At 38.5% G+C, this 20,894-nt stretch overlaps 1 protein-coding gene across 8 annotated transcripts in view; it reads right to left on the reverse strand.

The window, feature by feature from the left end:
- LYST (lysosomal trafficking regulator) overlaps positions 1–20,894 on the reverse strand; it is a 158,298-nt gene that overhangs the window by 69,406 nt on the left and 67,998 nt on the right. For 6 of the 8 annotated variants that reach the window (XM_084794153.1, XM_084794150.1, XM_084794154.1 and 3 more), the window contains 7 exons: positions 19,425–19,670; positions 16,725–16,898; positions 9,698–9,847; positions 8,689–8,826; positions 4,747–4,945; positions 3,767–3,898; positions 180–795 (listed from right to left, as the gene is read on the reverse strand). In XM_084794153.1, coding sequence (XP_084650279.1) covers positions 180–795; positions 3,767–3,898; positions 4,747–4,945; positions 8,689–8,826; positions 9,698–9,847; positions 16,725–16,898; positions 19,425–19,670 — 1,655 coding nt within the window. Of the gene's footprint in view, positions 1–179; positions 796–3,766; positions 3,899–4,746; positions 4,946–8,688; positions 8,827–9,693; positions 9,848–16,724; positions 16,899–19,424; positions 19,671–20,894 lie in introns of all 8 variants that reach the window. The other 2 variants (XM_084794152.1, XM_084794155.1) reach the window with 1 other exon arrangement.

A 20,894-nucleotide genomic window follows, 5' to 3' on the forward strand; every position in this document is an offset into this window, starting at 1 on the left:
ACAAGAGAAAATTTTCTTACAGAGTTACTTGGCTTTTGGCTGAGTATAGTACTCATTATTACCTAACAACAAAACAGATGAAAAGGCAGCTTTCTGCTTGGTATTAATGTAATAGGATCAGATGTGGCATTATGAAGACACTTCTAGAGCAGGATTTTGAGGCAGGAAAACATGAGTACCTGTGAGCACTTGCAGGTCTCTTGTAGTTTGCCTCATAGGCAGGAGAAAAGGCAAAGTTTTCCCAATCATCAGAATTCCTATCAACAAGACTTGGCCATCTGCTAGCAGCTGCAGATCCATTCTGAGAGGGAAATGCAAGCCCAAGGCTTGCAATTGTGCTGTGGCTTCGCTGGAAGGAGGCCAGTCCCTTGAGGTTATCAGGTCGACGTGGATAGGACTCATCCCCAGGACTGTCATCATCTGGTCTGGGTTCAGTTCCCAAGTCTCTGTGACCTCCTCTGGCCATTGGAAACCCCAGTGCTCCTCTGGAGAACCCATTGGCAGAGGCCTGGGCTGCAAAAAGTGCCTCCATTTCACACACAGTTTTTGCAGACTCACAGCTACTGATGAACGCTTCCTCTTTGCTTGTTTTCAGTGTGTAGGGAATACCTAAAGGATTCTGTTTCTCTGTGTGGGCATCTGCAACATACTGTAACTTGTCAATACTGCAGCCCAAACTTCCAGCCAGTTTGTGTGTTTTCATTAGAGGTGAGTAAGTAGGAAACGCTGGTAGACTTCTAGATCGAACCATTTGGGCAACCATCCGCTGTGGAATAATATTGGAAGAACTGGCTCCTAGTAAGTATAGACAAAAAAAAAAAATACTACTTAAAAATCTATTAACTAGAATCACCTCTCTTCTATAATGTAAGTCCCATCCATGACAACAGCCTACCTGCCTTGCATTATTCAAGAATATATAAAGGGTAACTTTCCTAGCCAAAAAAAAAAAAAAATGCTTAAAATTCCTATGTGGCAAAACCATTTTTTTCTAAGCTTTCAAAAAGCATGCCTTTTCCCGTTTCCTTAATAAAATACAATATTGGTGCCATGGGTTGAAGTCACTAGGATTGATGGTTCAGCTGCAGTGAAATTAAATGAATTTGAGTGACATTTAATTTACTTAGGCCAGCAATCACAAGGCACATGACGAAGAAGAAAGAACTCAGGCTTTGCAGTAAGACATGACAGATTCAAATAAACCTTCTGTTAGTTCAGTAGTCAGAGGTAAATCATTTCATTGCTACCTAAGTGGTAGTTTCTGAAAATGTATGAGTGTTCAGAATATCTACTTTGCAGGATGTTTTTAAGGATGAAGAGAGGTCATGTGTGTGATGCACCTAATATAGTGGCCGGACTGAACAGGTGCTTAGTAAATGGTGGTGCTTGTCAGTACTAGAGAAAATGGCCCTCAGACAGTTTTCTTTCCCCTCTAATTCTGTAGCTAGTTACTAACAAGAAATAATCATCTCTCTTCCTCATGGCTCTCCAATTTAATGGTTCCAACACTATATTCAGGAGACCAGAACAACCCCTTATAAGCTCAGATTTCCCAAAGTTTGGCTGTGAACCAGCAACAGTGGAGCAGTAGCACCAGTCCAGAAGCTAGGAACTCATATTCTCAGGCTCTGCCCCACATCTGCTCTTCAGGAACACTGAGAGAGGTGCACCGGAACCTGTGCTTAAGTGAGAGTACCGTGTGCTTGGATGTATGCTCCAGTTTGATAGGTATGACAGAGTAAATAGCTCCTGAATGAACTATTTTAGGGGCAAAGTTTTGTCCTGATAAAACAGATACACAGGAGGCTGAAGAGATGGCTCAGTGGTTAAAAACATTATCTGCTCTTCCAGAGGTCCTGAGTTCAATTCCCAGCAACCACATGGTGACTCACAACCATCTATACCCTCTAATGCCCTCCTCTGGTGTGCAGGTATACATGCAGATAGAGTACTAATATACATAAAATAAATAAAATCTTTCAAAAAACAAGCAAACAAACAAACAAAAACCCAGATATACAATTTGGAATTCTCTCCTAGTAATGTCTTGATTTTGGCTAGCAGGCTAAAGTTACCAAAAGATTGTTCACATAATTCAGAAAAATGGACTATGACTATTTTGAAAATGTTTCAGAATGATAAATTTTTTAAAAATGTATTTCCTATAGAATATTAGACTAAACTAATTAAAACAGCCTTAAAATATCATTAATAAATGACCATAAAATGAACTAGAGAATAACTGAAATGCTTTGGAAAATAAAAATTGAAGACTAACACCCATAAATCTTGTCCTGCTTTTCCTTAACTCTACTTTGCCTCAAGAGTAGAAAACAATGAGGCTGTCCTGATGATAAAAGCTATACCCAGCATGAGGGGGAGCTGTTGGGAAGGGGAAAGAAGCAGGGCTAGTTCATTCCAAGGATATCTACACATTTTTTCTTTTTCTTAGTCTGTTAAGAGTAATTAAGAAGTCAGGTGTGGTAGCACATGCCTGTAATCCCAGCACTGGGCAGGCAGAGGCAGATCTCTGTGAGTTCGAGGCCAGCCTGGTCCCCAAAGTGAGTCCAGGACAGCCAAGGCTATACAGAGAAACCCTGTCTTGAAAAATCAACAAACAAAAAAAGAATAATTAGGAAGATTGAAAATTACTATGATCTTAAAGACTTAAGTACTCGTTCTATGGAGAAAGAAAAGAGAATTAATTCTGCACAAAGCAATGAAGGGGCAAACATTTTAAGCTTGCTCTGATGTTTGGCAATGCAGCTGGCTGGCTGGGAACCAAAGTTGAGTTTTTCAGGTCAACAGCCACATGTTAAGATACTGAAGATTGCATCAAGGAAACTGCTGTGGTTTATGTCTAATGGGAACCAGGCTGAACTAATACTGTAGACGCACAGTAGGAAGAGAAGCCAGGCACAGGAGGCCTTTAGAGTGGTCAAAGGGATGACTGCCTAATCTTCTATCCACCAGACCTTCCCAGAGGATCTCCTTTTAGATGGAGAGGAGGTTAAGGCTATTAAAATATTCTATTCAAAAGACCTAGAAAAATATGGGTGCCACTGCATCTGAAATTATTTAGAGTGATGCAGGCAACTGAAAATCAGCCTCCATCAGGACAGCAGAGCGCTGGGGTTCTAAAAGTGCTTGGAAGCCTTCCTAACCAGGTCACATTGAAGAAAGATACAAGGGGACAGTGAGACTAAAAAGTAGATGTCTGGAATGATGGGCTTAATAAAGAAAAGAACAAGACAACCAATGTTTTTAAGAGAATTGGAAAGTAAACCAGAAGCTTAGTGAAATAGACATGACTATGGTAAAATGACAGATAATGCAATGGAGAGATAGCATGAACCTCATCTATTTTAGATCCTCCAGAGCACCTGTGCTAGGTGTCTTGTTAGACTGATTATAAATACTGATACCAAAGGTTGTAAAAATGGATTTTTAATTTTATTTTATTTCGACTAATGCTCACCCCAACCCTTACAACTCCTTCCAGAGGTCTCTCTCTCCCACATTCCCCCTCACTCCCATGGTCCTCTTTATGTGAGTGAGTGTGTGTGTGTGTGTGTGTGTGTGTGTGTGTGTGTGTGTGTACACAAAACATACTAAGTCAAGTTAGTTTTAAAGGATAAAAATTAATTTTTAAATATACTTTGGTTATTACTATATTATACTGCTAGAACATACGCAGTTAAACTGTCTAAGAATATTCATAACTGGATATGATGAGCTGTAGTTTAATCTTTGCTACTACCATTACCTTCAGGAGGTGATGCGGTAAAGGCAGACGGGCTGATTACCAGAAATCCAGGGCTGGGAAAGGACTGCCCTCCACTGCTAGAATGCCGCAGGTACATGATTGATTGCACTTTCTCCTGAAAGATCTTACCATCTGGAATTCAAAGTGGTTTTGAGATGGCAAACATTTAAAATGAGGTAAAAAAAGGCCTTTAAAAGCAAGTCATTAAACATGAATTTTGACAAAAGACGTTCAAAGAGAAACAAATAAAGCCTGCTTTATACTGTCAAATGTAGTATGTAAGGATTCCCTGTACAATTTCTCACTTTGGGCTTTGTGCCTGTTGAGAATTATAGCCCACATTAACTTCTACATTCTTTGACCTCTAACTGTTTTAACAAATATTTCTGAGGTTTCATGTTTAACTATTCTTTCATGTATATGTTCACCAGTTTACTCCTTGAATAAGGACTGTATCATATATCTATATATTATATATATTAATTTATGTGTATGTGTGCTTCTACATTTATACCTGGTACCTACAAAAGTCAGAAGAAAGTATCAGATCCCCTGGAGCTAGAGTTACAGGCAGGAGTAGCAGGTGCTGAAAATTGACCTTGGGTCCTCTGAAAGAGCAGCAAGTGCTCTTAGCCACTGAGCCACCTCTCCAGCCTGTGTCCTATATTTTTATAAATCCTCTTTATAAATCCTAAGTAATACTTTCAGTTTGATCATCCTTTTTAGCTTCATACTTTGAAATTTCCACCTTAACTCTTTAATGCATCATCAACACACAACTGCATTATCTTTTATTTTCATTCACACCTTCGGTTTGTTCTCTGGATTTATCCTGTAACCCACTGCCTTCTATCCCCAATATACAATCAGGGTCATTTATTTCCAACACAAGAGACCATTTAGTGAATGTCAAACATATGTGGATCAGCAGACAAAAGACAAGAGTGGAAATGGTTAAGATCAACAGTGGCCATACCCACCTATGTGCAAAGAGAAGTAGAAGTTTGTGGGGTTATGACAAACATAAGTATTAGTAGGAGGGTGCACTGCTAACAGGAAATTGAAGATGACTGTCAGTAATTCCAAGTCTGGAGGAGACCCAAGGACTTCTGCAATGATTTTCACAAACGATCTACAAACTTCTTGGGGCATGGATGTAAGCTGCCCCTCTCTGTGTTCCTGAAAAAATAAAAGCCAAACTTCTTTTAGATTTAAAGAACTGTCAGCTAATGTTTTTCTTTTTTTTAATACTTATTTATTTATTATTATGTATAGAGTATTCTGCCTGTGTGTACACCTATAGGCCAGAAGACGGCATCAGATCACATTACAGATGGTTGTGAACCACCATGTAGTTGCTGAGAATTGAACTCAGGACCTTTGGAAGAGCAGGTGGCACTCTTAACCACTGGGCCATCTCTCCAGTCCCTACTATTTTCATTTAAATAAGATAGTCCTTCAAAATATATTATTATTATTATTATTATTATTATTATTATTATTATTATTACTACTACTACTACTACTACTAGTAGTGCTGTTATTATTAGTGTTAAGGATGCACGCATAAAGATCAGAAGACAGCTCTGAGGAGTCAGTTCTCTCCTTCTACCTTTATGTAGGTTCTGGGGATCAGATTCAAGTCATCAGGCCTATATGGCAAGCGGCCTATATGGCAAGCATCCTACCTGCCAAGCCATCTCACTGACATTCTTTTTAAGATAGAATTTTGTTTGGTTTACTACTCTAGTCTGACCATATTTACCATTAAATTGAGGTACTACTTCTTAACTCAAGTAATCTTTACATTGAAAATTCACTAAAAAGGGATGACAATTTACTTCTATGCTCTTAATTTAGTTTACTGAGCCAAGGTGTACTGCAGAGCTCATGAGAATGGACTAAAAATCTAAAGTGCTCAACTGTGCAGTGGCTCCACAGATACATTAACATTTCCACGCTGTGTCTGTCTATGTGAATACTGTTAATGCTACATACAACCAGTTTAGGAATTCAATGGCACAAACTCTTAGAAAAATGCCTCAAACACTAAGCCCTATGCAGAGTAACCATCTTGTAATTTTAAAAAATGCTGGAGACCAGAAGAGCTTTAGATTTCAGGTTTTTGATTCGGTGGACATCTGTACAGACTTTATAGATGAGTATCTATAATCCCCAAATCAGAAATGTTCCAAACAAGGTTTTTCTAATGTATAAAGCCATAAAAAAAATCTTAGTTCTTTTAATATTAGCATTACTCTTGGTACTATGATTCCACTATAGCTATTAGATCCGGAAAGACTTCTTGCAATAGAGCAAACCAATTGCAGTGACATAACTGTGCACCAGCTTTCAAAATCCTTTCTCACAATGGGTTTTACAGTAGTGTATCTTTCACTTCTGGAATATGGGCTTAAAGAGGTTATTTGACTGGCCTGAACCACACAAAGGAACAAATAACTGTGCAACTATAATACACACTCAGGCCCCCAGCCTCTCTGTGACGTACTATCAACTGCCTGGACTATAGAACTTGGGAGGATGTATAGAGGCTGACATCACTTGCTTATGTCCTTCAACTCCCTCTCCTCAGAGGCTAGTAATTAACCTCCTGATTAAGGGCACAGAACATAAAACTGCCTTGTCTTCTGTCTCCCTCTGTCCAAACATAATACATACTTCTCTCCCTTCACTCCATTTACTACTATGTGCTGCTGAATCAGAGTATTTAAAAGAAGGAACTATAACTCCTCCTCTGCTTCACCCGCTTCTGCCTCAGTCATCTCTCTCTCTTCTCCCTTGCCAGCTTTCCTGCTTACACCATCAGTGAGCTTTCTACATCACGTGGCTCTTTGTGCTATCTTTTTCTGAGCACATTCTTTGCCCTTACTCACCCCAGCTTTCACTCTCCTGACTTTCCAGTTTCTTCTCTTTGGTTACTCCTTCTAAATCTCCTATTTCCTGTTTTCACCTTAGGGAATGGAGATTTCCCAAAGCAGAAAAACCTCAGTCTTCAATTATATCTTGGTTAGGCTGCTTATCTGGGAGTGCTACCCTGTCTCCATAGGTTCACAGCCACTGCCACCAAGTGCCCTGCTGAAAAACTAGATGTAAGCTATATAAAATATAAAGCTTGGCCGCTTTTCTAATGCTATCACTCCTTCAGTCTAACAGTTTTTAGTATTTTCATATATGTGTGTATTTGTGTGTATAACAATATAATGTATGGTATATACTGACTCCTGACAACTCTACTAAAACAGAACTAGCCTTAGTAGTGATACCTTTTCAATCCCTTTCATACTTGCTTCCTACTTTACACTCTCATTTTATCAACTTAGTTCATGATCACTATGTTCCCTAACTAACGAAACTGCCTCATATCTATTGTGCTGCTAATTCATTACTCTTTCCAAAAATGCTACAAGGACACCAAGATATTGTAAATGTGAAGACCAAATTCATTTCTTCACATACTTTACACAAGACTCATGTTTAATAAAATGTGGTAAGCTTTCTGAATGAAGGGTGAAAAAAAGATCTTTCAGAAAAAGGAATTGCTACTTGAGTTGTAACAGTATTTTGCAGAAGAATTATGGAAGTGTAAACAAATATACTGAAAAGGCTGAATGAATATCACATGGTCATATAAACTTACAGAAAATTGGCAACAGATTTCAAAATGAATGAACAAACAGATTTAGAAGAAAACAGAAGCATAACTGATAAATGAATAATGTAGCAAACTAAGAAACCAAAGCCTTACATTTCTAAAGATAATAATCTGATGTACCACATGGGCCAATAAAGGAACGTACAATGCTTTTTAAAAACAAGTATTCACTTAGTGCCTATGTGTGCCTGATACAGAGGCCACAGTGTGGTCAACAGCAGCAATAACAAAACCCAATATTCTACCATCAGAAGATTAACAGAGGGAAATAAGCTGTAATACCACCACCAACACAAAACCACACCATATGTGCACAGAGGAATAAACATACAAAACAGAAGGGGCCAATTAAGATAGAAAAAGCAGGGCAGGCTTCTCTTCAGGAGCGAGTTTATGGAGATATGAGAGTGACGACTAGAAGCCCAAGGGGTAAGCAGATGTGGGCCAAATGGAAAGAACAGGATCAACACTGTCCAAGGCAAAAGGAGAATCATGTGCCAGAGGAAGGGGGGAGGCTCTCATTTGTGGCTAGAAGGGGAAGGAATACCAGAGTTTTAGTGGCCTAGACACAGGCATGTCATCAGATCACACCAACCCTTTGAGGGTGTTGTCCTAGTATTTGGAGTTTTAACCCAACTACACTGTGAAGGTGTCAGGCTATGGAAGCAACAGCACTAGCATCTGAAATAGTGAAGATCCCATAGAACATCTGGACTTACTTTATTTGACAAAACCAACAGATGTTTCATACACTAAAAACAAAAACAAAACCTTGGGAAATAGTTTAATATATCAACCAAGCACAGCAGACCCCATTACAGACATAAATTAGTGTCATTTTTAAAAAATAATATTTTAGATATAATTCCATGTTGATCAACATAGAAAATAAACTTATAATAAATTTTACTTATTAAAAAGCATACATATACATAAGTGGTTATTTAAAGATTATATAATGAGTTAGGGATCACTAACTGTTGATGTTCAGGAAACCACAAAATTATTATATTCCAATTCCAATGCTGAACTTTAGTAGTTGTTCTTTTGTTATTTGAGTTGGAGAAGATGACAGTATAAAGATCAGGAAGCAAGAGCTGAAAGAAAACAGGCTTGCAGAGTAGGTAAGACAAAAGACAGAAAGAATTCTCATTGACAGGCCTGTGAAATCCTGATGTGCACAGCAGTAGGTTATTAAATAGAAGCAACTGCGGAAGACATCTCCACGGAGAAGCTACATGGAAAGTACCTGTAAAACCTGACAAGTCAGTAGGAAGTGATGAACTACGTGGGCGTTCAGCAACTGCTTAATATTAAACTGCTGCTGCTGGTGCTCTGCCCGGATGAGGACTTCCAGGGCTGCTAGCAGAGTCTCCCACACACCTTGCTGAGAAAATAAACATACGCCAATTAGCACACAGTTATGAAAACATGCTGTGGGCCTCTTAGAAGACTCAAAACATAACTACTTAACACGTCATATTCTATGTCAAAGATTACATTTGTTGGGTTGGGGAAAGCAAGTCTTAAAATGTATTCCTTTCAGCTCATCATTACTTCAGGCAGCTCAAAACTTCCCACAGGGAATACATCTCCAAATTTACATCTATAATTAACATTACACTGAAGCAATAAAGTCATCCTCTAAACTAGCATGATTAGTGACTTTTTAAAAAATATTTTCGTTGATTCTTTAATAATTTCACATATACATTCAATGTATTTTAATCATATTCATATTCCTCCTCCCTTGACTCCTTCCAGATGCACCTCACCCCCTCCTAATTTCACGTCCTTTAAAATGTTTATTCAGACGATTATGTTTAAATGTCCTTTGGAGAGTTAGAGGTCCAGGACACCATAGCATATACCCACACTGCAATATTCCTTAACCTCAGAAGGGCAAACAATCATGGATGAATCCTGAAGGTATTATACTAATCATAAAGAAACAAATATTGCATGATTTGCATTTACATGAGTACTTAGAGTAGTTACCATCTCAGACCCCAAAATACCATGGTAGTTGTGAGAACTAGGGGGAGAGGAAAAGAGGTTTGATGGGTACAGAGTTTTGCTTTTATACTATGGGAAAAAACCTATGGAGATAAATATTGCTGGTGGCTACATAACATGTGAATACAAATAATGCTTCTTATATTCTTAAATATATGTTTAAAATGATCAGGATAAGCAAAGCGAATGTTATATGTACTTTACCACAATACAAAGATGAAATAAAAGTGCATATTACATGCCTCTGCCTTATTCCATATCTTCCAGTCCAGCAGCAGTTCCTGCAACAGCTTAACATCTTGGATTATAGCATGAGACTCTACATCCAACTTGAACTCTCCATGCTCATTGATGTGGATAACTTCTTCACCACAGCAACCTTCAAGAAGGGTCTATAGAAAATTAGCATTGATGTAAAATGCAGCAATAACTGATTAACCAAATATATGATGTTCACCAGAAATATCAAACATTCTATCTCAGCAGTCATACTATCAAATTCAAAGGAAAGCTACTAAGGAATTAAACATTTCTCTACATATCGTATTATAAAACAATTCAACTTAGTAGCAAATCATAAATTTTCAAATATTTATGATTATTTGGTTTCAAACACAGGGTAAAAACACCTACATTCATCTTTATTTTTAATCCTTGCAGTGCTAGGGATGAAACCCAGGGCTTGCATATTATAGACAAGTACTCTATCACTGAGAAAATCTCCAGCTCTTGATTTACTCCTCCTGCTGCTCTGAGTTCAAGTACCAGTGTTTACTAATGTGTGGCTCTGTATGAGCTCTTTATCTATGCTTCTGTTACTACTCCTGAAGCAGGAAAAGATGTGGAAAAAACATAAGCTACTACATTTCTAGTTGGAAAGAATGTTAATTTGCTTGGTTTAGACTGCTTAGTCCGCCGGGCATGGTGGCACACACCTTTAATCCCAGCACTCGGGAGGCAGAGGCTGGTGGATCACTGTGAGTTTGAGGCCAGCCTTGTCTACAAAGAGAGTCCAGGGCAGCCAAGGCTGCACAGAGAAACCCTGCTCAATCCTCCCAATAACCTTGTGAGGTAAATGCCTGTGATGCTCTTTTATATAACACTCTGGAAGCTGAGGCTAACACAGGTGAATTTGGGTTTTATGGATTTTTAAAATTTCTATTTAGTGTGTTCTATGTGTGAGGATGTGTATGTGAGTGCAGTTGCCTTAGAGACCATAGAGGATATGCCTATTCCATAGGAGGAAAGTTCATTGTTGTACTACAAATCTGTTCAAAAGCCCATGACTCAGGAGGTTATAGGGCATACAGGAAACACTATCATTTTGCTAAATGGTCCTGTTATTAAACTGTCTTCTAACTACTTGTGTTTATACCTACAGATCTACGTTGCTTTCAATCTTATCAAAGATTGTTTTTGCAGTGCTTAATGCAGAGACATATAACTAGTCAAAGTGATAACAACAAGTGAGTCTAAATGTTCAGCTCTGAATAGGAGATTTTATATATATATGCCCACCTCTCTGCTCCCAAGACTCAGAGAACATCAGAGAAGATGGGGAGGAAAGAATGTAAGACCTATTAGAATTAAACCTGGCTTCTCAGTGGAGACTCTAAAAGCCAGAAAGGCCTGAACAGACGTGTTGCAGACTCTAAGAGAGCACAGATACAAGCACAGACTATTATACCTAGCAAAACCTTCAATCATCATAAATGGAGAAAATAAGATATTCCATGATGAAATCAAAATTAAATAATATCTACCTATAAATCAAGCCCTACAGAAGGTGACAGAAGGAAAACTGCAACCTAAGGAGTGCTAAGAGGTAAGTTCATAGCAGTAAGTGCCAAAATAAAAAAATAGAAACAGAGGAACACAACTTGATTCACTTTATGGGGCCACAGTTAACCTGACACCCAATCCACATAAAGGCTCAACAAGAAAGAGCATTACAGAACAAATTCCCTTCTGAACATAGATGCAAAAATACACAATAAAATACTTGCAAACCAAGTCCAAAAACATATAAAAAAATAATCATCCACCATGATGAAGTAGGCTTTATTCCTGAGATGCAGGGATAGTTCAATATATGAATATCAATAAATATAATTCACCATATAAACAAACTGAAAGACAAAACCCACATGATCAACCTCAAAAGATGTAGAAAAGGCCTTTAACAAAATCTGGGTCTGGAGAGATGGCTCAGCGGTTAAGAGCACTGACTGCTCTTCCAGAGGTTCTGAGTTCAATTCCCAACAATCACATGGTGACTCACAACCATCTATAATGTGATCTGATGCCCTCCTCTGGCCTGCAGATGTACATGCAGACATAGCACTGTATATGCAATAAGTAAATATTTAAAAACAAACAAACAAAAAAATCCAACACCCTTTCACCATACAAGTCCGGAAGAGATCAGGGATACAAGAGAAACATCTAAACATATTAAAGGCAGTTTATAGCAAGCCTATAGCCAACATCAAATTAAAGAGAGAAATTTAAAGTAGTTCAGAAACAAGACAAAGCTGTCCACCCCATATCTATTCAATATAATATTTAGAAGTCCTAGCTAGAGCAATAAGACAACTGAAGGAGATGAAGGGGATACATATTTGAAAAGAAAAAAAAGTCAAAGTATTATTTACAAATAATATGATATCAAACATAAGTGATCCTGAAAATTCCACCAGGGAACTCCTACATCTGATAAACACTTTCAGCAAAGCAGCTGGATGGAAGATTAACTAAAAACCCAGATGTGGTGGCACTCACCTTTAACCTCAGCACTTGGGAGGAAGAGGTAGGTGGATCTCTGTGAGTCTGAGGCCAACCTAATCTACAAAGTGAGTCCAGAACTGTTAAACAGAGAAACCATGTCTCAAAAAACAAAACAACAACAACAACAAAGAGAAACTAAAAATAAGTAAATAAATAAATCAGCAGTCCTCCTATATACAAATAACAAATGGACTGAGAAAGAAATCGTGGAAACAAGAGTTTTCACAATAGCTTCAAATAATATAAAATATCTCAGGGTGACTCTAACCAAGGAACTGAAAGACTTGTATGATAAAAACTTTGAGTCTCTGAAGGAAAAAACTGAAGAAGATATCAGAAGATAGAAGCCCCTCCCATGCTCACGGATGGTTAGTTAGGATTAACAGAGTAAAAATGGCCATCCTACCAAAAGCAACATACAGATTCAATGCAATCTCCATCAAAATTCCAATAGTTCTTCACAGATCTTGAAAAGACAATTCTCAACTTCACATGGAAAACCAAAACACTCAGGATAGCTAAAACAATCTGAACAATAAAAGAACTACTGGAGGTCTCACCATTCTCAATTTCAAGTTGTACTACAGAACTATAGTAATAAAAACTGCATGGTATTGTCATTAAAATGATACATTGAGGCTGAGAAACACTTAAAGAAATGCTCAACCTCCTTAATCATCAGGGAAATGCAAATCAAAACAACTCTGAGATTCCATCTTACACCCATCAGAATGGCTAAGATCAAAAATTCAAGCGACACCACATGCTGGCGAGGATGTGGGGTGAGAGGAACATTCCTTCATTGCTGGTGGGAATGCAAACTAGTACAACCACTTTGGAAATCTATCTGGTGCTATCTCAGAAAAATGGGAATAGGGCTTCCTCAAGACCCAGCTATTCCACTCCTAGGAGTATACCCAGAAGATGCTCCAGCACACAACAAGAAAATTTGCTCAACCATGTTCATAGCAGCCTTATTCATAATCGCCAGAACATGGAAACAGCCTAAGTGCCCCTCAGTAGAAGAATGGATAAAGAAACTGTGGTACATATACACTATGGAATACTACTCAGCTATTAAAAACAAGGATTTTCCAAAATTTGTGGACAAATGGATTGAACTAGAAATGATCATGAGTGAGCTAACCCAGAAGCAGAAAGAGTCAAATGGTATATACTCACTTATTACCGGACACTAGCCCAAGGGACAGGTCCCATGAAAGTCTGCACCTACCAGGAAACGGGGATAGAGGTGAGGACATCCTATTGAGACTCTAGATGAGGAAAATATAGAGGATAGGCAAGTAGGGGGACCCAGAGGGTCCTAGAAACCTACAAGAAGAACATTATGATGGCTAGATCTGAGCCCAGGGATTCTGCTTGATCTAAGGCACCAACCATGGACAAAACAGGCAGTCATCATCAAACCCCTACCCAGATCTAGACAATGGACAGAACACTCTCCACAGTAGAGTGGAGAGTGGGATATTACTTTCTCACATACTCTGGTGCCTCATCTTTGACCATGTCCCCTGGAAGGGGAAGCCTGGTGGCACTCAGAGGAAGGACAGCAGGTTACCAAGAAGAGACTTGATACCCTATGAACATATACAGGGGGAGGTAATCCCCCTCAGGAACAGTCATAGGGGAGGGGAATAAGGGGAAAATGGGAGGGAGGGAAGAATGGGAGGATTCAAGGGATGGGATAACCATTGAGATGTAACAAGAATAAATTAATAAAGGAGAAAAAAATGATACATTGATCAGTGGAATTGAACTGGAGACCCAGACATAAATCCACACACATATGAACACCTGATTTTTTATAAAGAATCCAGAAAAACAACTAGTGCTGTTCAAACTGGATGGTTGCATGCAGAAGAATGCAAATAGATCTATATTTACCACACTGCGCAAAACTCAAGTCCAAATGGATCAAAGACCTTAACATAAAACCAGATATACTGAACCTGATAGAAGAGAAGGTAAGGATAGCCTTGAACACAGTAGCACAGGAAACTACTTTCCGAATAGAACACAAATAGTGTAGGCACTAAGATCAGCAATTAATAAATAAATGGGACCTCGTGAAATTGAAAAGCTATAAGGCAGAAAACACAATCATTTGGACAAAGCAGCAGTCTACAGAATGGGAAAAGATTTTTACCAACTCCATATCCCATAAAGGCTTAATATACAAAACATTTAAGGAACTTAAGAGCCTAGGTATAAAAATAAATAATTCAGTTAAAAATTGAGAACAGATCTAAACAATGAATTCTTAATAGAGGACTCTCAAATGTCTGAGATACACTTAAAGAAATGTTCAACATCCTCAGCCATTAGAAAAATGCAAATCCGAACTACTTTGAGATTCCATTTTACACCTGTCAGGTGGCTAAGATGAATAACACAAGTGACAGTTCATGTTGGTGAGGATGTGGAGCAAGAAGAACACTCCTCCATTGATGGTGGAAATAGAAATTTGTACAGCCACTATGGAAATTAATATGGCAGTTACTCAGAAAGTTGGAAATCAATTTAACTCAAGACTCAATCTTATCCCCCTTGAGCATATACTCAAAAGTACCTCTACTCTACCACAGGACATTATGTTCATTGCAGCTTTTTAAAATAGTAGCCAGAAACTGAAATCAACCTGGATGTCCTTCAACAGAAGAAGGAATAAAGAAATTGTGGCATATTTACACAATGGAGTATTACCCAGCCGTTAAAAAATAACATGCTGAAATTTGCAGGCAAATGGATGGAATTAGAAAATATCACTCTGTGTGAGCTAAACCAGACCCCTCAAAAAATACATTTGGCATGTTTTCACGAATAAGGGGATATTAGCCACTAAGTAGATGATAATCAACCTATAACCCATATACCCAGAGATGTTAGGTACTGAGAAGGGGTCTAGGGGTGCAGGGATCTCCCGAGGAAGAGGAGATGGAAAGAGTGTAAGAGGCAGAGGGAATGGAGGACATCAGGAGAGCAGGGCCTCGGAACCAGCCAAGCAAAGTGCACATGAGCTCACAGAGACTGAAGCAGGAAGAATAGGCCTACATGGGCCTACACTAGGTCCTCTGTGCATATAATATAGCTTTTAGTTCAGTATTTTATGAGACTTCTGACTAAGAATAAGTGGTCTTTGACTTTCTTTTTTTCTTTTCTTTCTTATTTATTTATTATTATGTTTACAGATTCTGCCTGCATGTAATACCTGCACGACAGAAAAAGGGCACCAGATCTCATTATAGATGGTTGTGAGCTATCAGGTGGTTGCTGGGAATTGAACTCATGACCTTTAGAAGAGCAGGCAGTGCTCTTAACCTCTGAACCACCTCTCCAGCCCTGGTTTTTGACTCTTGTGCCTGCTCCTAGGAGTCTTTTCTTCCTGTTGGGTTGCCATGTGGAACTTCAATATAATAGTTTTTGCTTCATCTTATATTTTATTCTGTTATGTCTGGTTGGTATCTCTTAGAAGCCTGTGTTTTTCTTATGAGAGACAGAAAGGGAGTGAGTAGATCCAGAGTGGAGAGTAGAAGGAGAGGGAACTATAATCAGAATTCATTGTCTGAGAAAAGAATCTCCTTCTAATTTTAAAAAATGTAGGAAAGAAGAAAAGAAAAAAAGAGCAAAAGGATATGAAGTTGGGGGTGTCTTGGTAGGGAGGGGTCCACGAAGAGTTAAAGGGGAATAGATTTGACCAAAATATTTTATGTACATGTATGAAATTCTCAAATAACAAATAAAATATTGTATAACACAGGCTAACATTCAGATCTGGAGAAATGGCTAAGTGGCTAAAGCATTTGCCTCACAAAGTTTTAAAACACTCATAGGAGTCAGATGTGGCTGTGCATCCCTGGGGCTACACTAAAGTAGGGCCGAGACCAGAATATTTGGTCTAGCCAAACTGATGAACTTCAGGTTCAGTATGAAAGCCAATCTCAAAAGTAAAGGCAGAGAGCTAGAGGAAGACACTGACATCAACCTGTCTTCTGTGAGCACGCGCACACACCTATATGTGCATTCATATGCACATGTGCACATATCCACACTAGCAAGTACATAATGTCCTAAAGCCCGCCCCCCCCCCCCCACACACAAGCATGACAAACAAGGACAAATTACGACTGTAGCAACATTGATTGAGTGCAGTAGTACATCTTAGGGGGAAACATAAGTGTGAGAGTAAAATAAACTTCATTCGCCCACAGAACAAAGGGCTTGGCCCATAGTACATCTGTGGTCTATTTTGATCTAAAATTCTTGTAGCTTATTTTCTTTCCAAAATGCTTTAGAAAAAAGAAAAATATAATTACTCTGGAAAGAATCAGGAGAGTACTTGGTTTGAATACATATACATAGTGAGTTTCCTTCATTTACTAGCAACATAAAATGGCTGTGGAAGACTTTGAAGAAAGGTATCACTGCAAAGAAACCACAAGAATACATTTTGTGAGGTAATACCTTTAAGATGTGAAAGCCAACAATGCATTTCTGCTTGACCAACACTTGGTGAATCATAGAAAGTCCATTACAATTTTCCAATTCATGTGTTCTCTGTTGGTTGTACTTAGTTAAAGACAATATAATCCGCAGTGCTAATGCTTGAGTCTCTTCACAGCCACTAAGTTCAACAACCTGAAAACAAAAAGTAGATGTTTTTCTCTTGATCTATTAACAGTAAAATTTCATTGTGTATGTTTATTCATAGTAATGTCATATCAAGCTATTTTTAATGCTTTAATAATAACTATTTAAGAATTATAAACAAAACTGAAAAAAATCATAAATTCTATTCTTTTTAACCTCTCAAATATACTAAATGAACAAACGTAGCACTGACAGTCTTAGATATCAGTAGTATTTTATACTTAGTAACCTGAGACAGGATCATAAAACTTGAGTTTTCCATGGTCAACAAGAAACAGACTCACGTGCAGGCAAATAGTCAGAGACATCTCCTCCCATTGTTGGAAGTCCCACAAGAACACAAAGTACACAACCATAAGGGACATGCAGAGGACCTAGTCAGACCCAGAAGGATCTGTGTTTGTCACTTCAGTTTCTGTGAGCCCCTATGAACTCTGTTAAATTGGTTCTGTGGGCTGTGCTCTTGTGGTGCCATGTCCAGGTGTGACATGTGTGTTTGTGCCCAGTCTTATTTTATCTTGTGAGGCCATGTTTGGTGGATATCCCTGAGAGGCCTGCTCTTTTTTTTTTTTTTAAGGAAACAGAGGATGTTGATCTGGGAGAAAGAGGAGGGGAAGGGACTGAGAAGAATGGAGGGAGGGAAAACTGTGGGTGGTTGAGATGTAATTTATGACAGAAGAATAAAAGTTAAAAGAAAGAAATGGGGGAGGGCGTGCAACATCATTTGCTATGGGAGACATAAGGAAGTAACGGGTACAATGTACCAGAGAGGACTCCTTCTATAATAAAGATAAAGACAAAAAGCTAAAACCACATGTTGTGTCTTTTATTACAGTTTGATCAATGCCTTTTGATACCTCTGACTTATAAGAATCAGGCATTATTAGCACGATAAAAGGCAAAAGATGGGGTTTAGATTCTATTGATCCTTTCTTAGAATCTTGTACAGTACTCGCTTCTGATTCCTCTGATGGTTTAAGAAAGGTTGCACTGAGAAGCTGGCCTTAAGAGAAAGCAGGGAAATGGGGAATGGGCACAGGCCACATCTAGAAGGGCACAGGCCTACACTGGAGCGCCTAATGGTTCATTTCTGTGTAGCAGGAAATTAGGATTAAGAGACATGCTGTATGTATAAGGCTTTTAGGAAAGATACATCTTATATTTACAGGAAGCAGGATATACTGAATACAAAATAGATCACAAAATGTTGATTAGGAGTTAAATGAAAGCTTTTTACTTTGAAATACTAGTAGAAAAATCTATTCAACTAGATAGTAAATGGAGAAAAGCAGTAAAAGGATGACAAGACAGGAAACACTCAGGTAGGTAAGACGCTTACAAGATTAGAAAAAAAAAGAAACTCTAATAAGAACAAATGCTGATACACCCCTTTATTGTAAAATTAGATCAAAGGTGGCTCCATTAAAGGAAGTAAGCTAGTTAAGGACATACTGTGAAAATGTGATGATGTTTTGGAAGTTATACTTAGGGATAAAATAAAATGACATTCTATGGATAAAGGAAGATCAAAGTTGCATTAATTAAACAGGGATATAGACCTAAGGAAGTAAAAATCATATGCACCAAAACAAGGTTATTTGTGTCCACATTGTGTTTTTCAGCAATCCTTAAAATAGAACGTACGAAATTATGATCTGCTCATTCTCTATCAGGAAAGACATTCTTCCTGTCTGTAAGTAGCTAGAGAGAAGGTAAATAAACAGTTTATTTGAAAATGATGCTTATGACAGAGCCAAAGTTCATATTCTCCCTCCCCCCACCCCCCGCCTTTAAAAAAAGCAAATATTTCTTGGGGCTGGAGATGTAACTCAGTGGTTAGAGGAGCTTGCTGCTTTTCCAGAGGACCTGAGTTTGGCTCTCAGCATCCACAAGAGGTGACTCACAACTGCCTGTAACCACAGCTCCAGAGAGTCCACTGCTCTTCTCTGGCATCTTCCAGAATCCTCACATATTACGTGAATATGCACATAAACTCATATACATAATTAAAAGTAAATAAAGAGAAAACATGCAGCCAGACATGGTGGTGCACACCTTTAATCCCAGCGCTCCTTTAATCCCAGTACTCAGGGAGGCAGAGACAGGTGGATTGCTGTCAGTTTGAGGCCAGCCTGGTCTACAAAGGGAGTCCAGGACAACCAAGGCTACACAAAGGAAACCTGTCTCAAAACAACAACAACAGCAACAACAACAAAACAAAAAGAAAGAAAAAAGTATAGTATATTTTCCTTTCCAAAGGCAATTTTAAAACTCATATATTTAACATTTACTTGTTCCAACTATATTTGTGGGTAATAGAAAACGTTTAAAATCTTCACAAATTAAAGTAAATCTTAATTATCCATGGCAGAAAGCTTGGTATCAGTTGTGATAATTTTGTCTAAAGGTTTACATAGTTGGGTACAGCCTTTCTGTATTCTGTAAGAAGCCCTTCAATTTATCAATAAAAGAAATGGAGCTTCTGTTCAGACAAATTATAATCATGATTCTTACCCTAGCAAAGAGAAAAACAAATATACCAGCCCCACCAATCTCATGCAGAATGCCCTGGATGGTTTTACATTCTGTAGGCCAGAGGCTTTTGAGTTGAGAAGGTTCTAGCAAGCCACTCTGGGCTTCCTTTGAGCTGAAGGGTCGTTGAGAGAGCGGAGTTTTCACTTGGCCCTTGAGTCGGATCACGGGCTCGTAGATGGTGTACTGAGCAGGGCAGTAAGTTGTATAAACAACTGAAAGACTTTCCTAAAACACAAACATTTTCATTTGTAACAAAACAAAGTTTAAAATGTTAGCTATCAACTAGCAAATATATATTTCAATATAAAAAGACACTTAACTAATTTTTATTTTTTAAAAAATAGCCACTACATTAAACAAATGGACAGAGAAGCACAGCGGCTTCCCACAGCAGAAATGAGCAGCTAATCAAGCCACGACCCATACCGTGAAGCACAGCTGAGGACTCCAGCTCCAATACACTCAGAATAAACCTGAAACTAAAAGATGATACTACCTTTTCCTCATTATTCAGAAAATATTTTTCTGTGTCTGGGAAGCCTGCTGGGAAGTCTGGGAATTCTACAAATTCACATAGATAGGATCTTATATATTTAGTACAGGAGAGCTGTCTTCTGCCACATTCAGCTTATTTTTGGCATTGTTCTAAATTCTTAGAAATATGAGGACTCTGGGTTAATTTACCCCAAGCTTTTGTTTTGGATTTGCTCACAGGCTGCCTGCTCTGAGGGAGGAGTCAGAGGGGATGTGATGACTGTTAGCTTAGTGTTTTTGTGGGACTCTTAACAGTGGGAGTGGGTGTGTCTCTGACCCTCTTGCCTGCTCCTGAGACTCTTGTCCTCCTATTGGGTTGCTTGTCCAACCTTGATATGAGGGCTTTTTAAAACCTTGTCTTATTGTATGCTGTTTTGTCCTTTTTGGCTGCTGTGTCTGGGAAGCCTGCTTTTTTCTGAGAACAGTTGGGGAGTGGATCTGGGGGACAGAGAAGGTTGGGGAGTGGAAAGAGGGGAAACTGTGCTTGGGATGTATTGTATGAGAAAAGATCTACTTTCAATTTTAAAAAAACAAGTGCCTCTGAAAAAAATTTTCTTTTGATTAGAACTAAATTCCATACTGTCAGCATAAGTAAACAAAATTAAATCAAATTTTTGTTATTTCCTCTCACAGATAGTAACTTCAACCAGCACTGGTCCATGTCAAACTTCTCTGAGCTACTCCTCACAGACGTCAGCATGACCCCAGGCTCTGGTCATGGATAGGAAGCCACAGCAGGTTAAGTAGTCTCATTAAGCACAGCACATGTCTTATCTGTGCACCAACTAAACCCACTATAATCTGGTATAGCTGACCGGTGCTTTTAACAAAAACTTCCAGTGGTAGCTTCTGAACTATGTACTGCTAGGATAAATTAAAATTTTTAATTTTAGCAGGCAAAACTCCTGTTTTACA

This window comes from Acomys minous (assembly GCF_964271855.1).
Source record: "Acomys minous genome assembly, chromosome: 9".
In the NCBI taxonomy this organism is placed as follows: domain Eukaryota; kingdom Metazoa; phylum Chordata; class Mammalia; order Rodentia; family Muridae; genus Acomys; species Acomys minous.